Raw genomic sequence first — 17,310 nt, 5'->3', positions numbered from 1 at the left:
TACAGTATGCCAAGAGAGGTAAGAGTGATTTCTTACTTAGAGCCATCTGATAGACTGTCCTCTTCTTATCAGGACCCAGAGAGGACTCGTATTCTGAAAAAAAGAGGAGAAAAAAAAAGCATCAAACAGGCTGACTTTTAATTAAAGCTCAGGGGCTGATAGGGGTAATGATTAAGGCTGATATTCACCTGCTTTCTTTTTCCATGGAGAGGCAGCTGTGGCATACATAATTCGGGAAAACAGAAATTAGGTGTGACTAGAACTGCTGTGTAGTCATGTGTGTTAGGCAGATGAAAGGATGAAATACATACTCAGACACATGTGATGGTGTGAATGCAGATGTGATGAGAGGGATGTGATGGTGATGGGGGACATGAGGATGGGGATGATGAGAGCTCATAAATCCATGATTCTCCCACCTTTGTCCACTGTATGCAGCACATTTGGTTCAAAAGACAAAGAAACACAAAGCAGTTTGTGACTGACGGCACCAGACGAGCATCATTTCACAATCTGTTTAATTATAACCTTTCTCCTTTACAGGTAATATCAGAAGTGCAAATTCATCAAAAACCTCCTTCCCCAAACTATTGTTAATTAAAAGAAATGAAATCGCACCTGTACTGGATAATTTTCTTGGATCTCTGTATCAACTCGTTTAATATTTAATGCTGCGTTTCCCTAATACTGCTATGGTACTGTACTATCATCATCATCATCATCATCATCATCATCATCATCACCTAAAAGCTATTTCAAATGTGAAAAAAAATGTGGGTGACTCAAATCTAATTTATTTTTTGACATGTTCTTTCCAGACCTCCCCTCCTCTTTATTCTTTGCATTCAGTACTTTGTCCCCTGTATCGTCTTACCCATGTCTTCCAGCTCTGATGTCATTGACTTGGAGCGTAGGGCAATGGCAGGAGGAGTCAGTCTTTTAGTCTGCTGTGGGGCTGCCAAGGGAAGCCAGCCAAATGCAGACTTAATGTTTAGTATTCTCGTATAAACATGCAGTCACCAATGACAACCACATTGCAACAGGCTTTTAGGGTGAAGTAAACACGCAATCAGCTTTATCGTCATCATCATAAACACAGGATGGTAATGACATACGAGGAAAGTTTGACTCTTACCTCTCTTCCGAGCAGTGTCCTCTAGTTCAGGGTTTCGAGCAACCATCACAACTTTCACCATGAGACTGTTGCCACCTTGTCGGATCATGTTGACCACCTGCCGGTGGCCAACCTTCACCACATTTTGGCTGTTCACCTAGCAGATGCACAGACACGGAAGGACTGAATGCAGAATGAGCTGATTCATTTAAATGAACAAAATAAATAAAAATTGTTGTTACAGGGAGTGGACACAAAAATTCAAACACTCTTTACAGAGATAATGAGGGTCTTGTGACCACTGGTTCACTTTCGTAATGCAGCTTTCCCAGGTTTGGCATATGTTGTTGCAGAATAACAATGAGAAAAAGGTGTATTGCCACAGTAAGTTACACTTACTGACACAAAATTCTGTAGCTTAAAACCTACAGAATTTTGCAGTGCTTTGAACGAGTGCACCAGCAATTCAGGCAGCGACTACAGTAAATCACAGTTACAAAGGCTTGGGCAGCTACATAAGTGACTCATATTAGGTTGAATACTAATCAGCAGTTTCTGTCAGCTTTAATAAAGGTATGACAATCACCATTTTTAGAACTGAGTTTTTCTTCGTCGAGGAACAGCAGTCACAAGTACAGCAACCCCTCACCAACTATACTTAGACACAGTATAACAACTATAGCATGACTATTAGGCGACTGACTATTAGAAATAAATTAGGCTATTATTAATTAACACAATATCTGATGCAAACATATGGTGGACGAATGTTGTGGTTTGAATATGAACTTGACCATCAACCAACTGTAAAATCACTACAGACTGCAACTAACCTTTTCTTCTCTTTTAGGTATGCGTTTGGCTGCATTTACCTCAGCAGTAACATCTACATCAACACCTCTTCTCTCTCGCTCCCTCCTGTGCCATGCGTACCTTGTACCTTACAAATTGGTATTTACTGCAAGGTGTTTCTGTTGTCAAGCTCGCAGATACAGTATCATCGATCGGTGATGTTTGGTTCAATGCATCCCAAAAGTTTCTTTGAAATGAAGTGTAGTGACGTTTTTTTTGGTGTACCCACTTTTCTTCAGTCTGTCTATGTCTTTATTTCCTACATTTCCCAGATGGAGTTGTGACACTCCCTTGCGCTTGTTGCATTCATTATTGGAAAATGCACTAGTGACAGTAAAATATAAATAATAAAGTAATCCCTCACTCAAAGTGTAATATTGTATTTTCTGTTGGTTGTTGTACTTGTTGTATAGCTCTGTTAGTGGGAACATTTGAAGTGTCTGTCTTACTATGTAGTTCTTGCTGTATGTTTCATGAATTCTTATATTTGACTAGACTAGCATATTTTTTAGTTAAACTCAGGACCTTAGACAAGGTTTACGATCAAAGTCACTCTGGGTTCAGTTTGTGTGTTAATCCAAAATGCATCTTGTTCTTACCTCGATGAGGAAATCCCCCATCCTCAGGCCCGCCCTCCAGGCCACGCCCCCCTCATCGACAGACTCTAGGTACTGCAGCGCGGGGAACGCTGGCGTTGGAGTGAACTCCTCTATGGGAGTCTGAGCTACAGAGGACAAGACAAAAAGGATGAGCATGAGTGGACACGGATAACAAGAACATGGCCTTGAAAATGAGGGAGGGATATAGAGATATTAAAAAAGAGAGAAAAAGAGCATATGAGGTTGAGACAGAAAAATATAAGGTAAATTTGGGAGAAGAGGCTCACCTTTGGCTCCCCTAAGCACAAAGCCAAAGCCCTCATTGTCTTTCTTCTGTAGGAGCACTGTCTTCTCCTTAATGATGTAGTCACTTAGAGAGAGTAACGAGGGAGCAGAGGGGAAGGGGAAAGGGGGATGGAGAGAGACGGGGAGAAAGAGAGAATTGGATTGGAAGAGAGCTATATGACTTCTATAGCAACAGAAAAGTCATATTGTCATGCAAATAAAGCATTTTCTGAATGTGGAAAACAGCTATACTGCATCACATTATGAAATCACACTGCAGCAAAAGATAGGTTGGCTTGAGAATGTCATACAAAAAGCACTGGTGCACAAAAGGGTTGATGGCAGGGATACAGTTAGTGTCACAATGGGAGGAAGTGTATATGAGATGACATTCCGTACTATGGACTAATCCAGCTAGAGCTGACAAGCACTGGGCCGGGGGGGGGGAACGACACATTACAAAAATGTGCACATACACTTCACTGATAATGGAGACTTCCAAATGCACCTAAATCGCTGCATTAGCTTTCACTGCCTCTGGCAGCTTTTGCAGGGATACTGTTTTACCGATTCCAGCGCACCACTACCGGTCATACATGACAATTCAAATTATGCACCAGAAGAAGTTGGACAGGTCTCCAATTTTCTTCCACAAACAGCTCCTCTTGCTCAAAGACCACAGCCTCGGGGGGCAGAAATGTTCACAGACATCAGTGATGCAATCTTATTATAAGACTGTTGGTGTAATGTAACAGCTGGCGTAGCAAGCTCCTTCATTATTCTATTACAATGCCTGGGACTTTTGGCCAAGTTGCTTTACAACCCTTTCTCTAGTATTGGACAGGTTAAATGGACTCCACACTGCCACACACAGCCGCATCTCATGACTAATTTCTGGACTTGACTTTCTAACAATGTCAATTCACCCTGGTTCTGTTAGAGAGCCCGGGGCTTAAGCTGACCTGTATGATTTAAGAGGAATTCCAGATATTTTTTTCCTAGGCAGCTCATTTCTGTGTTAGTTTGTGCTTCTCAACTTAACTCAAACTGACAATTCAACTGAAATGAAATCAAAGGGTTTGATTTCCTAGAAGGGATGAACTGTGAGTGAACAGGATGAGTAGGCTGGTCGAAGAATTGTCTTTATTTATAGTGATAGCTTGACTGCCAAAACAATGCAGTGAAAATGCCCTGGTATACTCAAGGACACCATTTCCACTGGGAATACAGGTTTGTTGTCTCTCCCCCTTTTAAATGGTAAATTTGGATGAATTATATGTGGGTTCACACCTGGACCTTTATGAGAAGTTGTGAACATAAATGTGATTTTTAGTGCTGTCAAACGATTAAAATATTTTAATAACTAAGTTATAGTTAACTCGCAATTAATCGCACATTTTTCTCTATTCTAAATGTCCCTTGATTTCTTTTTGTCCCATTATTTTTTTCTCATTTTAACGCTCTTATCAACATGATACAACGATACTTTTAAAACGGTGCCTGAACCGAAAGATTTATATATATTTAAAAAACGAGGACCTTGTTCAATTGTATTTGTCTGTTCTGTATGTTCAAAAATATAAAACAATAAAAAGTTGATCTAAAAAAAAAAAAGGAGCACAAAACGGCGAAAACAACCACTGGATGGGAAAAGGGTATTTTACAATAACTTTGAATGCACCACAAGGCTGGCGAGGCAGGCTGAAGCTGTTTCTCAATGTCAAGGAAGGATCCTTGACATTGAGAAACGGCTTGAGTCTGTGTTTTTCAGACAACGGCAGCTACAGTCTGGTGTTAGAATCCTCTACAGTGAAATACAATCACACTTTACACCGTTTAGCTGTCAGCATTTTAACCGTGTTTACTCCAGCTGCTAGCTAACAGTTGGTTAACGTTAGCTGCTGCTGAGTGTAGTGTGACTAGCGTCCCGTGCGGCGATGTTTCAGTTCCCTCTAACATCCGTTTTCGGAGCATCAGAGAGATGTGCAGGCATTTAAGCGGCACCTAAATAAGGCACTGAAATCCGCGTTGCTATTCGGTCCGGTCATTAAGGCACCGGTGCCGTATTAGCACCGGGTCTCGGACCCCCCCACAATAAAAACTCTTCGGATCTACACAATTCACGTGGATGACATTTTCCCATTCAAAACGCTGAAAAGCGACTAGTTTGCAGGTATGTACTACTCTTTGGCCGGCTCGCAAGCCCAAACAAGTGTGTCTGTTGTTTTGTTTCAGGTCTAGCTAGATCCGGTGTGATGTTGTAGTTTTTCTAACATTACTAGTTGTTGCAACAGCATGTGAAAAAAACTACAAAGTTTGCCAGGCCAGAAAGAACGTTAATCTCTCGATAAAAAAATTGACGCGTTAAAATGGGTTTGCGTTAACGCCGTTAATAACGCGTTTCATTGACAGCACTAGTGATTTTTCAAGCTAAATATGTCAGGCACTGCTTACTGTCAGGCTGCATACAAATTCTCAATTACAATTCTCCTTCACTTGAGTCAGCAGACACAAAACCGTGGCGCTGAATCCAACCTGAACTATCTGTAACCTAAACTGAAATACAACCCTTTGATTGGCTGCCTGACAATCAGGTCTGTAGGGTAACTTGTAACTACTTAGAAAAACTAAAATAAAAAATGCCAACATTTTGATTTACTTTTAGGTTTTAGGCAGCAGACTTGTTTTTTTTTCTGTCTGGCAGAGGACCCCATCACTCCAACTTCATTCTGCCTCCACCATTCCTGAAACACCCATGTGTATGCTGGTCCTAAAATAACAATAACAGTAATATTGTATTCCACACCGTCTCTTACAGCACAGACCCAGCAAGGTTGTGTTTATTTAATCTGGCAGAGCATGTAATAAAGTTTGGCTGTGGAATCACAGAGGTACAGCAGAGTCATGAGCATTGGCCTCCAGGCCTGAAGATCCAGACTTCGACACCAAGTCGTAACTTTAGCACTGAACAGACGAACGCTAGTTACCCCTACTGAGGTCCATCCCTTGTGTGTTCTCCATCAATGTTACTGTTTCGCCAACGCACAGCCGCCTTCCAGCCATCTGCTCCTCACACCTCATTCCTTTTTTCTCTCACCCTGTCCTCCACCATGCTTTCCCTCTCTGAGGATCAAAGTAGCAAGGAGTGGGTGGACGGATCCATTGGGCTCTTCATCCCTCCACTTCTACAATGGGGAAACATGGCCTGCGTTGGTCCTCCAGGTGGTTCTAAGTTGTGTTGCTGGCTCGCAGTAACACAGCTGATGTCCTTTACATATTTAAAGCTATTCAACTTATCTGTCACCACATTGACCACGAATGCCTGGCCAATTTGAGCCATTAAAAAAAAAGAAAAAAAAGTCCCTGGTTAATCCCTGTTGGCTAGTAGGACACACTCTCTCTGCAATGAAGCTGTAAGCCTACTAGAGACTAGAGTTATTATGTACCCTCCTGAGTCATCCTCTTCTAGCCACAATTACTGAGAAAAAGGCAGCTTTTTAACCATTCACCTGCTGAACGTACATGGCTATGTGGGGACAATACCCACACACCACAAGTGAAGCACTTGACGGATGTCAGTGACACACACTGTGGATGGAGACGTTGTAGATACAGTACATATACACAAATATATGTACAGGAGAGATACTTCCACAGCAATCTAACACTATGATGTATACACTTATATGTGAAAACCACATATATTTCATTCAGTGTATATAATCACATGCACACATACATAAACACAAATGCATGTACACACACACACACACACACACACACACACACACACACACACACACACACACACACACACACACACATACACGCACACACACACACACACACACACAGAAATGACCGGTATCTCGATTAGAGCTCGAAAAGAACTGACAAACCGCAAACTAGGATATATAAAAAATATGGGATGTGACAATAGCATTTTCAACGGAACAGAAATATATGGGAAGTCCTGGTGAATGGAAAATATCTGCTTAAAGAAATCATGACTCAAAGAGAATGAAATACACCCACACTGTCTGACTGAAATGCATCAATATGTGCTCCCTTTCATGCACACATGCACACAGCGTTCAAAGACACACAGGAGGAAAACACAGAAATAAACATGCTGCAGAGTCTCCGTAGCCACTTCTGATATTCACATGCATAGGAAAAATACAAAAGACATACGCACATATACACACACACAGTCAGAGACACACACACGCACACACAGAATACATAGCTTATTAGTCTGTCTTTGAAAAGGCACGGCCTTTCAATAGCATCATCTACCTCTCCCCTCTCTCCATTGTCCTCTCCTCACATCCATAGCCAGCCAATGAATGAGGAAACAGCCGCTACCTGTAAATGAACCACACGCTCCTGTTTCTGGGGCCCAGTGACGGCCACGAAGAAGAGAGGGAGAGAGAGATTTCTCTCTCTCCGCATCCCCCCATTGCCATGTCCCCCCCCTCCTCTCTCGCGCACGCTCTCTCCTCCACCACCACCTCCTCCTCCCTCCTCCCGGTCTTCCAGCGAGAGCTCAGCCGGAGAGAGCCGCGAGAGTGGAGGAGAGAGAGAGGTGGGGTGCACCCCACATACTTCAGACAAGAGAAAGACAATGTGAAGGAAAGAAGAGAGAGAATACCAGCGATTATCACAACAGGGAGAGAGTGCATGGTGTGTGTGTGTCTGCTGGTACATGACAGGAAGAGGGTTTGGTTGCAAAATAGGGGAGATGGAGAGCTGAACTTGTGGTGTGAGGATGCGGGGGATGGGTATAAATGTAAGGCGACAAAGGGAGAGACAGTGCATTTGCACATCCACTGATTGGTGTATCACAGATATACTAACAGCTGATTCTCTCCCTGGATTTACACACACACACACACACACACACACACACACACACACACACACACACACACACACACACACACATGCAAACTTTACTCTCGCTTCCTCTTCTCCTCTAGAGCACAGCTGTCATCATCACACAGGCTAACAAACACTCTTCTCTCTCTGAAATAGTAATTGACATTCTCCCAATTGCCTAGCTGCACTGAGGGAACATGCTCCGGATCACCTTGCTCTTAATTGAGCACCACTTCACCATGGTGCTGCAATTACTCTTAACCAGCTTACCACAGGTAATATAACCCCAGTCGCTGCTATATCCATTTAGAACACAACCGCAGCTGCTTTAAAGTGTATGCCTTTTTCGAATGACAGTGAGAGTGGCTCAGCACAAGGGTAATGTCAGCTCCAATGTGTAAGAGACTGTGAAACCCTGGGGTGGCGACTGGTAAGTCCTTCTCACTAGTCCAGGGACCTAACCAACGCTTGGTGTCTCAGCCTTCTCATGACTCATCAGCAGGATGATGAATAAACACGCAGAAGACACACACTAACTCTCAAACAAACATGCATAGCTTTACAATACACAGCCGCAGCTGCCCTAGGCTGAGCCGCCTTAGCCAGATGCCATGGAGGAGGAGAAGTACCCCCCCACCCAGGGGCAGCCAAAAGGGGCAGAGCCGAAAATGACATGGCTGCTCTTTGTGCGTTCAGCACTGACGTGTTCGCGCAGCAATACAATAGAGAATGAGCGCTGTTCAGGATCAGCAGAAAACAGACACACGGGAAGACATGAAAGCACAATAGGTGAAAAAAGTGAGGACGCACACACACATGAACCTCCTGTTACCGGCAAAACAAGAGTATGTCAATTATTTCAATCACCATGACTGGTCTCACAGTATTTCCTTACATTCATTAACCAGAAAGCAGACAGTTCAGTTGCTGCCCACACTCATGTGATCCACAATCCACAGCTAGAACTATATCAGCGGCTGTAGCCAATCAGGTTTATTATTTTATTGGTCCATCTATTCTCTAAATTGGTATCTTGTTCAGGGTTGCGAGTAAAGTTGAGGATAGCTTGATACATTCCAGGGAAGACAAACACAATCACCCTCACGTTTACACTTTTGCAGCAGTTTAAACTTTCCCAACTTAGTTATCAACCGATCACAGATTGTTAAAGGTCATAGCAACTTTTCTTACCTGGGGCCGTCAGTGCCATCGTAGGCTCCGACAGTGACGTTACGGAAAAGCTTCCTCTTGGCTTTCTCACTGCGCGTCTCTGCAAGGCACGTGCAGGAAAAACACATGCTGAATTTAAACCTTCAGCTTCTGTCATGACACCTTCTCTGTCTTTTTGTAGAAGTGTTGTGTCTTTGGCGAAACGCACAAACAAATCAAATATATTTATTTTTGTGTCGTCTACGTGGCATATGGTTTGCTTGCTGCGTGAACAGTGCAGCTGTGAAAATAGGAGAAAAGTAAGTGTCTGTGTTGTACATGTGCCACTTACTGTCTGCTGCAAAAGGGCCTGCTGGTTAACATGAGTGTGACATGTGCTGGGTGTTACAGTGACTTAAAGGATAATTCTAGCCTGAGGGAGTAGCCTATGTAACCCATTTTTCAGCATTACCTTTCTACAATCTATGTGCTATTTCTTATTATTGTAAGTGTCTTGTTAACTTTATGAGTTATCTCACAACTATCCATAACACATTTCTTTTAATTTATACATGAATGATAAAAAAAAAGAAAAGAAAATTGTTTCAATTGTTTTTATATAAAATGTAACCGTAGGTCAGCTGCAAAATCCATTTCTCAATAGATTACCGCAAAACCCAAAAGGCTACACATTTTGCCGTGGACAGAATCATTTTTTTTATTATTCCATAGTGAGATGAAGTTCCAACTAGTTTTGTCTTACCTGGTCGATTGTCTTTGCTCAGAGCCGCCACCTCTTCCACACAGTCTGAAGGAAACCAGCCAGTGCGACCTTTCGCGGTTCCCTCCCAGTATCCCCCCTCTCCTACACTTAACACTGAGACAGATAGAAAGACAGATACATGAATAGCATAGATACATGGATATCATGTGATTTGGGTAGTAGTACTGTCACAAACTCTTATGTGGTTATATATATTTACCTCAACCTTCCTTGTTTACCCTAATAGTCCTGGGTAAGATTTGTATGGACTTCATTTAGCGGAGAATATCTCAACTGTTATAGACTAATATGACCCCCATTGAACAACGTGGGATGTGTGCCAAAATCTCTACCCGGGACGAAAGTCCTGAAAATGACCACAACAGGTGACACTACAATCACACTACAGGTGAATGAGACTTTTTTTTCCCCTTTATAGATATCCTCATACATTTCTACCAGTTTAATCTCCATATTAAGATAAATACTTTTTGTATTACACTTTGTCTTAAAAATAAAATAAAATATGCAAATTAGGCAATATCTCATTAAATATGCGTACATATAAACTCTTGAAGCTACAGATTTTCTGAGGTGATCACAATGTTTACAATGACCATGTAGTGTAGGCTAGGTGTAAGAATTCTGGTTTGATATTTTTAATTGTGTTTCTGTAGATGTACAGTGTGGATGTTGTGTGTGTGTGTGTGTGTGTGTATAAATACAATTGTATACAAACAAGGGACTTTTTTAAAAGAAAGAAAACAAGCATTTGATTAATATACAGACATTATATATCCAACCTTGCTATTATCATTGGAACGTTAACTTAAAGTGAAAAATACAAAACAACAGGTTTATTCCCTGTGTTGCAAGGTAAAACTTTCACAACAGAGTCTAGGTATGGGGATGATGATGAGAGCTCATTCAGTGATAGAATTTTTACAACTATTGCCTCCCTTGCATTTGCAGTACTTGCAACAACGGATACCAGCTACCCGACAGGGTCACCCATTCTTGTGTGCACACTTGCCACACGAGCAGGGATCTGGCAAATCTTCAGGTTTTGAGATTACAATCTCAGGGACTAATAAACTGCCCTTTCTTACAAAACCATAAGCATCTGCATTTAAGATCGAGGTGGCGTCTGTAAATGGTGCTTGGACCCAAAGCTGCTGTTGATAATAGGCTCTTTGTATATGTTTTCTTGCATTAGTTGAGGTGCAAGCGGTCCTCTCAAAGTCCATCTTAAGGTCATTACTATCGAACGCAGTAATTCGCAGGTCGTCAAATGTCTCCATGTCCGTTGATGATTTGAGACATTTGACCAAGAATGTTTCCGCCATAAGCTGTGGATAGTTGAAATTGAGAATCAGAGAAGAGTTGTCAGGTTTGCGCACAGTGTTCAGAGCTGCAAGTTTGGTTGACATTTTGCTGGTTGTATCGCGCCCAGTCAGCGCATGTAGTGCTGGGAGACACAGTGTGAGCTCATCTCCCAGCGCTATGCAGATATCATGAAGTGGTAATATTGATCTTTTCCCTCCTGAGTTGCGGATGAGCCAGAGCTCTTGGAGGCCAAGATTTCTCCAATTGACTGTTATGTGGTATAATAGGCACACAAAGAGATCTGTGTCACCTGATGACAGCGTCAGTGATGTAGATCCTGTACGGTGACTTCAAATGTCCTGCACATGGAACATCATCCTGTCATCAGCTTCCTCGTGTGTGCAGTTGAGATGTACTCTTGATGACATTTTCCCCATTTTGCAAAAAAACAAAACAAATACTAGCAGCTAGCTAGCTAACAAACTGTAGTTAGCTAGCTACAATACACACCTAATTAAATATAAAACTGATACAAATTCATTATAATTATTTAAATACACAAAATTACAACTCATATGATAATGACACGTAATAAGTGTACACGCCAACACAAAGAATAAAGAGTAGATTTCCTTACTTTTCTTGATCTCACAAGTCATCTTGCTTGACAGCCAAGTGCTCTGCTATGACCTCAGGTCACCATGGCTGCCAAGTAAACTTTTGTTGAAAAAGAAAGTTGGAGGTGATGACAGCAATATTTAGAACAGGTAGGAAATGTAAGCTTTTAAAGTTTAGGTTAATAAATAACTGGCAATTTCTGTATGTTGCTAGTTGTATGTAATAGGTTGACTATTTTTTAGCCATTTTCTTTACATCTGAGAAATCAGCATTGTGTGAACTTGTTTGGCAAACATTGTGATCACCTCAGAAAATATGTAGCTTCAAGGGTTTATAGGTATGCATATTTAATGAGATATTGCCTAATTTGCATATTTTATTTTATTTTTTAGACAAAGTGTAATACAAAAAGTATTTCTCTTAATATGAAGATTCATCTGGTAGAAATGTATGAGGATGTCTATAAAGGGAAGAAAAAGTCCCATTCACCTGTAGTGTGATAATAGTGTCACCTGTTGTGGTCATTTTCAGGACTTTCGTCCCGGGTAGAGATTTTGGCACACATCCCACGTTGTTCAATGGGGGTCATATTAGTCTATAACAGTTGAGATATTCTCCGCTAAATGAAGTGCATACAAATCTTACCCAGGACCTCTACTATAAGCTACCTTTTAAATTATTTATATATATACATTATATTATATATTACATTGTAAGATCCACTGAGAAATGCCAAAGAAAATGTATTGCGTTGTGATGACTGGATGCGTCTGCTGGTGCTTCTCATTTCTCTTGTTTACAATCCAGTTTTTCCTCATGTACATCTCCTTGCTGTTGATGTTTTAGGGGCAGTAGCTTAAATATTTTTCGGCATCAGACTGTATTGCAGCTGCACTGTAAAGTATCTCAACAATCCACAAAATCATCTGCAGTGGAGAATGTTTCGCTAATTATCTGTCAAACGACAACATGATTAAAATTACGTGTAGTGCACGTTTTCTCCTCATAAATCACCATTTGTAAGTTTTGGCTCCATCTCACCTTTAACTTTGTCGCCTTTGTTAAGTGAGAGCTCTCGGTCTCCACTAGCAGAATGGGTACGAGTGGCCACGTAAACCCGCCCTGGCACTGCGCTGTACATACGCTTCATCTGACCTCCCCCACTACCCGCTGAGGTTGCACTACAGAGGGAGACAGAGGGAGAGAGAGAAAGAGAGACTCTTACAAAACCAAGAGATAAGACTGTATCGCACACTGTGGAAAAACAAGTGAGACAAAGTGAGACAACATACAGCTGTCAGTAGTCAGTAGTTGAGTCATACTAATCAGTCACACCAACAGTAAGAATGTATGCTGCAATCTTGTATTGACTAAGTGCCTCACTTCTGTGCTTTAAAGTGCATACTCTTTTGGCAGTTAGTATACAAGAAATTAATGTAGGGTAGAAATTAATGCAATTTAGTATATAAGGAATTAGTGTTTTAAATTTGAAAATGTCTGTGGATTTCTTTTATGTTTTTAATGTATTTTTTACACACACACTAGAACTAGAAGAACTGGAAGCGATGGCAATGCCAGTCTGTCAGTCAGTCCCCCACTTTGATCCAGACTGAAGTCTCTCAACAACCTTTGAATGGATCAGGACAACAATTGGTACGTACATAGTTCCTAAACGATGAATGACTTTGGTGATCTGGCGTACCTAGCGTCATCATCTTGTTAAAATCTTCCTTTTCATTTGTGCAATACTTTGGTTTATACCTGCTAAACTAATTTCCTTCCTATCAGCCTCAGCTGTACTTTATGTTTAGTCCTAATTAGCTAATGTTAGCATGCTAACACGCTAAACTAAGATGGTGAACATGTTAAACAACAGCATGTTAACATTTGTCATTGTAAGCACCATTGTACAGCCTCACAGAGCATGGCTGTAAACTGTAGACTGTCTTTTTCAGGCCTTGACTAGCAGAACAACAAAATGTCCCTCAATACCACAATTAAAATAGTTGACATTCTTGCAGTTAAAAACAGTACACATAATGCTTCTGAGACACAAATAGTAATTTTCCTGCATAAAGCTGATGGTAACTGGAGATTGAATGACACCTGTTAGTAGATGGCCTTAAAGGACCTGTTCAGAATAAGAACCCAGCACTTTCCCTCTCTTCATGTCCCTCCACAGGCTCCTTACCCCTGTCTGCCTCTTGGCTGCCGTTGCCTCTCCTCTGTGTCACTTTGGCCTCCTCTCCCTCTGGATGGGGAGCGGGTACGAGTTCTGGGGCTGCTAGAGCTTCTCATGCCGATGGAGGCCCTGCGCTGGCCCTGCAGAAACACACCAAGTCCCATAAAGACAGATCGTCAAAGCTGATCCTGTAACTTACTAGGAGTCAAAGACTGAGAAAGAAATGTAACATCAGCAAAGCATATCTAATATCACAAAGAGCCAGCAGATGAGCATCCACCTAATGGTCCTCAGTACCTGTCCCGGGTTGGGATTGGTTGCAGCCTTGATGGGTAGGGCCAGAGGGTCAGACTGGGTCATGGAGTTATCGCTGTTAGCGCGCAGTAGGGGGTAGGAATGAAGTGAGGGGAGAGGCAGAGTGTGGGCGCTCTCTTTTCGCTTGGGTACATACTTTGGCGATTCCAAAAAGGGCACTGAAGATGGGGGTGTGAGATTTACGGGTGAGTGATCACAGGTGAAGTGTAAGAAGGAGTAAGAAGTGAGGAAGGGCAGTGGGGTTTGATGTGACAGGATGAAATGGAGGGAGAAATTCAGTAGATTGTTAGGGGGGAAACAAGGGAGATTGTCAGGGCAAATACATGATAGATTCAGGAAAATACAAAAAAGCAGGTGTTGGGAACTGATTGTAACACTCGATAGCATCCTCAGGAGAGACAGTTTTGTACAAAAGCTTACCTACGTCAGAATCTTTGTGGTTTTTGATGATTTCCCCGAGTTCAAAGTGACCAGACATTATAGCTAGCTGCAAATACAAAAAAACATTTAATTATTCCAGTTATTGCTTTTTCTTCTTTTATTGTGTTGTCTCCTTTTTTCTCTTTTAGTTTTGGACAAAACTGTTGGTCAAAGGTACTCTCCAAATGCAATTTCACTTTGCAAACATGATTAAAAATTACCTGAAAAGGGGTCTGACCATGCTTGTTCTTTGCCTCCCTGTTTGCTCCCCTGTACAGAAGAACGCGGATACAGCTTTCCTGATCATTCAGAGAGGGAAAGTGATGAGTTAACACCTTTAAAAAAAACAGCAGTAGTAATTATGGTAATAATGATTTCATATAAGGGAATCTGTTACCATACTTGCCTTGTTGTACAGGGCAGAAATGTGAAGTGCAGTATTCCCTGAGGCATTTTGAGAAGAGGTGTCTGCCCCATAAAACAGCAGATGCTCCAAATGCTGGGCAAAGCCATTCTGGCAAGCCTTTCAGTGTCAAGAGTGTGATAGAAATATGCACAAATTGTCAGATTTGGAAAGTATAGAAAGAGACAGAAGTGGGTGAGTTCATACAAGACTGTTTCAGTAGAATAAAATTAGGCAAAAACAAAGAAAAAGATATTGCAATAGAGATACAAAAAGAAAGATGATAGGTGATAATATGTCTTGCATTTACATTTAGATCCATAATTACTCTTATAGAAAAACAGGTCAGAGGCAATTACATTGCACCACGGTGAAAAGAAAGGAATAAAAAATCATTAAAACAACAGAAATGAGCCTTCTGCAGCCGGAGATGTGTCCTGATATTTTTCTGCAGGGACTAAAATATCACAAGATACGTACAAAGTAAAAGAAAACACAGAGAAAACCAAAATAAAATACCATGACAACCGGCTTGCAGCACAAACGCAAATTTACCAGAATGTCACAGAGACAGATAATGTAGGCAATGCACCCATATATACAGTAAGAAAGAGATAGTACCAATGCTCTTTCTGAACTGGACTCAGCTTGAGATGACCCACATTTGAACAGGTTAGGAAAACTATGTCACTTGATTCAATTTATCTGCATTTTATATCACATCACGATTCTCAGTGCCTTTGTCTCTGAAAGTCTGGTGGGGAAGATGAGATGGTAGGAAGAAGGGTACCTTATGTATTTCTTCCATTCCAAACTCCTCTTCATCCCTGTGCTATGGAAAGAGAGAAGGAGGGAAGGAAGGAGAGAGAATGGAGAGACGAGTGAGGAAGGCTGAGAGGAGAGGGGTGTGAGAAAATGCTGAAAGAGACTGAGGGCGATGGTACATGACATCAAACACAGAGATCAGACATGGACATGTTGGTGCATTGCTTAAGTTTACACGAAGAGAGACAAAGACCAGAGATGCTTAACATATAAATAAAGAAGGAAATGATGAAACCACATGGTAATCAATGGATGGACAGATAGATAGATTTATAATATTAAACTGTCCAGTGGTACCTGATGGGACTCGTCCCAGCCGTTCTCGTCCCTCGTCCCCAGCCTGGCCCTGTAATACAGCAAGGTCTCGCAGCAGGAGGTGTCGCCCCCTGTCAGTACAGTGTGGTACAGCGGGGTCAGGCCACAGCGGTCTTTGTAGTTTGGAGATGCTCCGAGGGACAAGAGAGCCTTGCAAGGAGAGACAAAAGAAAAGAAAAAGAAAGAAAGAAAAGAAAAAGAGCAAAGAAAAAGAGCAAAGAAAAAAGAATTGGGCCTATAGCTGGGCCCTTATTTTATTTGTGATGCTGCTGGTGATCAATACAATCGCAACATTTTCATGCCTAAGTCAATTATATATATATATATATACTGCATGTTGAAGCTGCAGCAGGGATATTCACATTAATTAATTTCCTGGCAAAGAAACACATTTACAAAGGTGGGTCATGTTTAACAGTTGTCACCTGTAAAAGTGGCTTTAACATGGTGTTTGAAAGCAACATGAGGCAGCTACCAGAGCTGCAGAAAGGCAAACTTGTCTGTTCCCAATTGCAAGTGCATTGTTTAAAGGAAACAGCAGTCACAACTTTAACTTAACCAACAGTGTTATGCCTACAGTATTTAGGGAACTGTCAAATACTTCAAATCATCTTACAATCTAATGCCCTCCCACATTTGATGCAGCATTTGCAATCTAGTATTCACTGCAACATTAAAGACTTTTTATATAAGATGTTTATGTGACTTTGCCTAAACCCTATAAAGTCATATAATAATCATTTGATTTATTTTGTCTACTTCGCCTGTCCTACTTGAGTGTGCTTGCGATATGTATGTGACTTTAATTCAAAGTCCTTACCAGCAGCCCAGCGTGATTGTGAGCCCTAACAGCTTTGTGCACCGGTGTGAAGCCATCTCTGCTCCTAAAGTCCAAATGAGCGCCGCCCTGAACCAGCAACCTGATGCCTTCCACCTGCAGGCCTGACTGCATGGCCACAGAGAGCGGGGTCTCTAAAGATGGCAGGTAGAAATGTGTAAGTGAAATTCCACCCTCTCTTACTTACTACTCTTATAGTATTTCATATCACTTATAAAATCATTTATTTGAAATCAAAGAATGAATCTAGTCACGAAATGTGAGTTCCACTGTGTGAGTCAGCACACACAGGGTTGCGGCAAACTCACCTCCATTGTCAGGATCATGAAAATTTGGATCAAGACCTTTATCAAGGACTTTTGCCATTTTCTCTATCGCTCCAGTCTGAATGTAATCCAAGAACTTCTTCAGACTGGCCTGAGAGG

The 17,310-nt window shown here is 41.6% G+C and overlaps 1 protein-coding gene across 6 annotated transcripts in view; it reads right to left on the bottom strand.

The window, feature by feature from the left end:
- The window catches only part of LOC116044268 (SH3 and multiple ankyrin repeat domains protein 1-like), a 43,607-nt gene that overhangs the window by 7,686 nt on the left and 18,611 nt on the right, over window positions 1-17,310 (bottom strand). For all 6 annotated transcript variants that reach the window (XM_035997543.1, XM_035997540.1, XM_035997539.1 and 3 more), the window contains 19 exons: window positions 17,194-17,302; window positions 16,868-17,019; window positions 16,030-16,197; window positions 15,698-15,739; window positions 14,911-15,027; window positions 14,726-14,803; window positions 14,505-14,571; window positions 14,067-14,242; window positions 13,779-13,909; window positions 12,629-12,768; window positions 9,644-9,757; window positions 8,923-9,001; window positions 2,853-2,935; window positions 2,566-2,690; window positions 1,136-1,271; window positions 875-955; window positions 420-428; window positions 189-215; window positions 37-93 (listed from right to left, as the gene is read on the bottom strand). In XM_035997543.1, coding sequence (XP_035853436.1) covers window positions 37-93; window positions 189-215; window positions 420-428; window positions 875-955; window positions 1,136-1,271; window positions 2,566-2,690; window positions 2,853-2,935; window positions 8,923-9,001; window positions 9,644-9,757; window positions 12,629-12,768; window positions 13,779-13,909; window positions 14,067-14,242; window positions 14,505-14,571; window positions 14,726-14,803; window positions 14,911-15,027; window positions 15,698-15,739; window positions 16,030-16,197; window positions 16,868-17,019; window positions 17,194-17,302 — 1,891 coding nt within the window. The remainder of the gene's footprint in view (window positions 1-36; window positions 94-188; window positions 216-419; window positions 429-874; window positions 956-1,135; window positions 1,272-2,565; window positions 2,691-2,852; window positions 2,936-8,922; window positions 9,002-9,643; window positions 9,758-12,628; window positions 12,769-13,778; window positions 13,910-14,066; window positions 14,243-14,504; window positions 14,572-14,725; window positions 14,804-14,910; window positions 15,028-15,697; window positions 15,740-16,029; window positions 16,198-16,867; window positions 17,020-17,193; window positions 17,303-17,310) is intronic.

Source organism: Sander lucioperca, chromosome 22 (assembly GCF_008315115.2).
Source record: "Sander lucioperca isolate FBNREF2018 chromosome 22, SLUC_FBN_1.2, whole genome shotgun sequence".
NCBI lineage: Eukaryota > Metazoa > Chordata > Actinopteri > Perciformes > Percidae > Sander > Sander lucioperca.
This window is presented reverse-complemented; position numbering and strand designations above follow the sequence as displayed.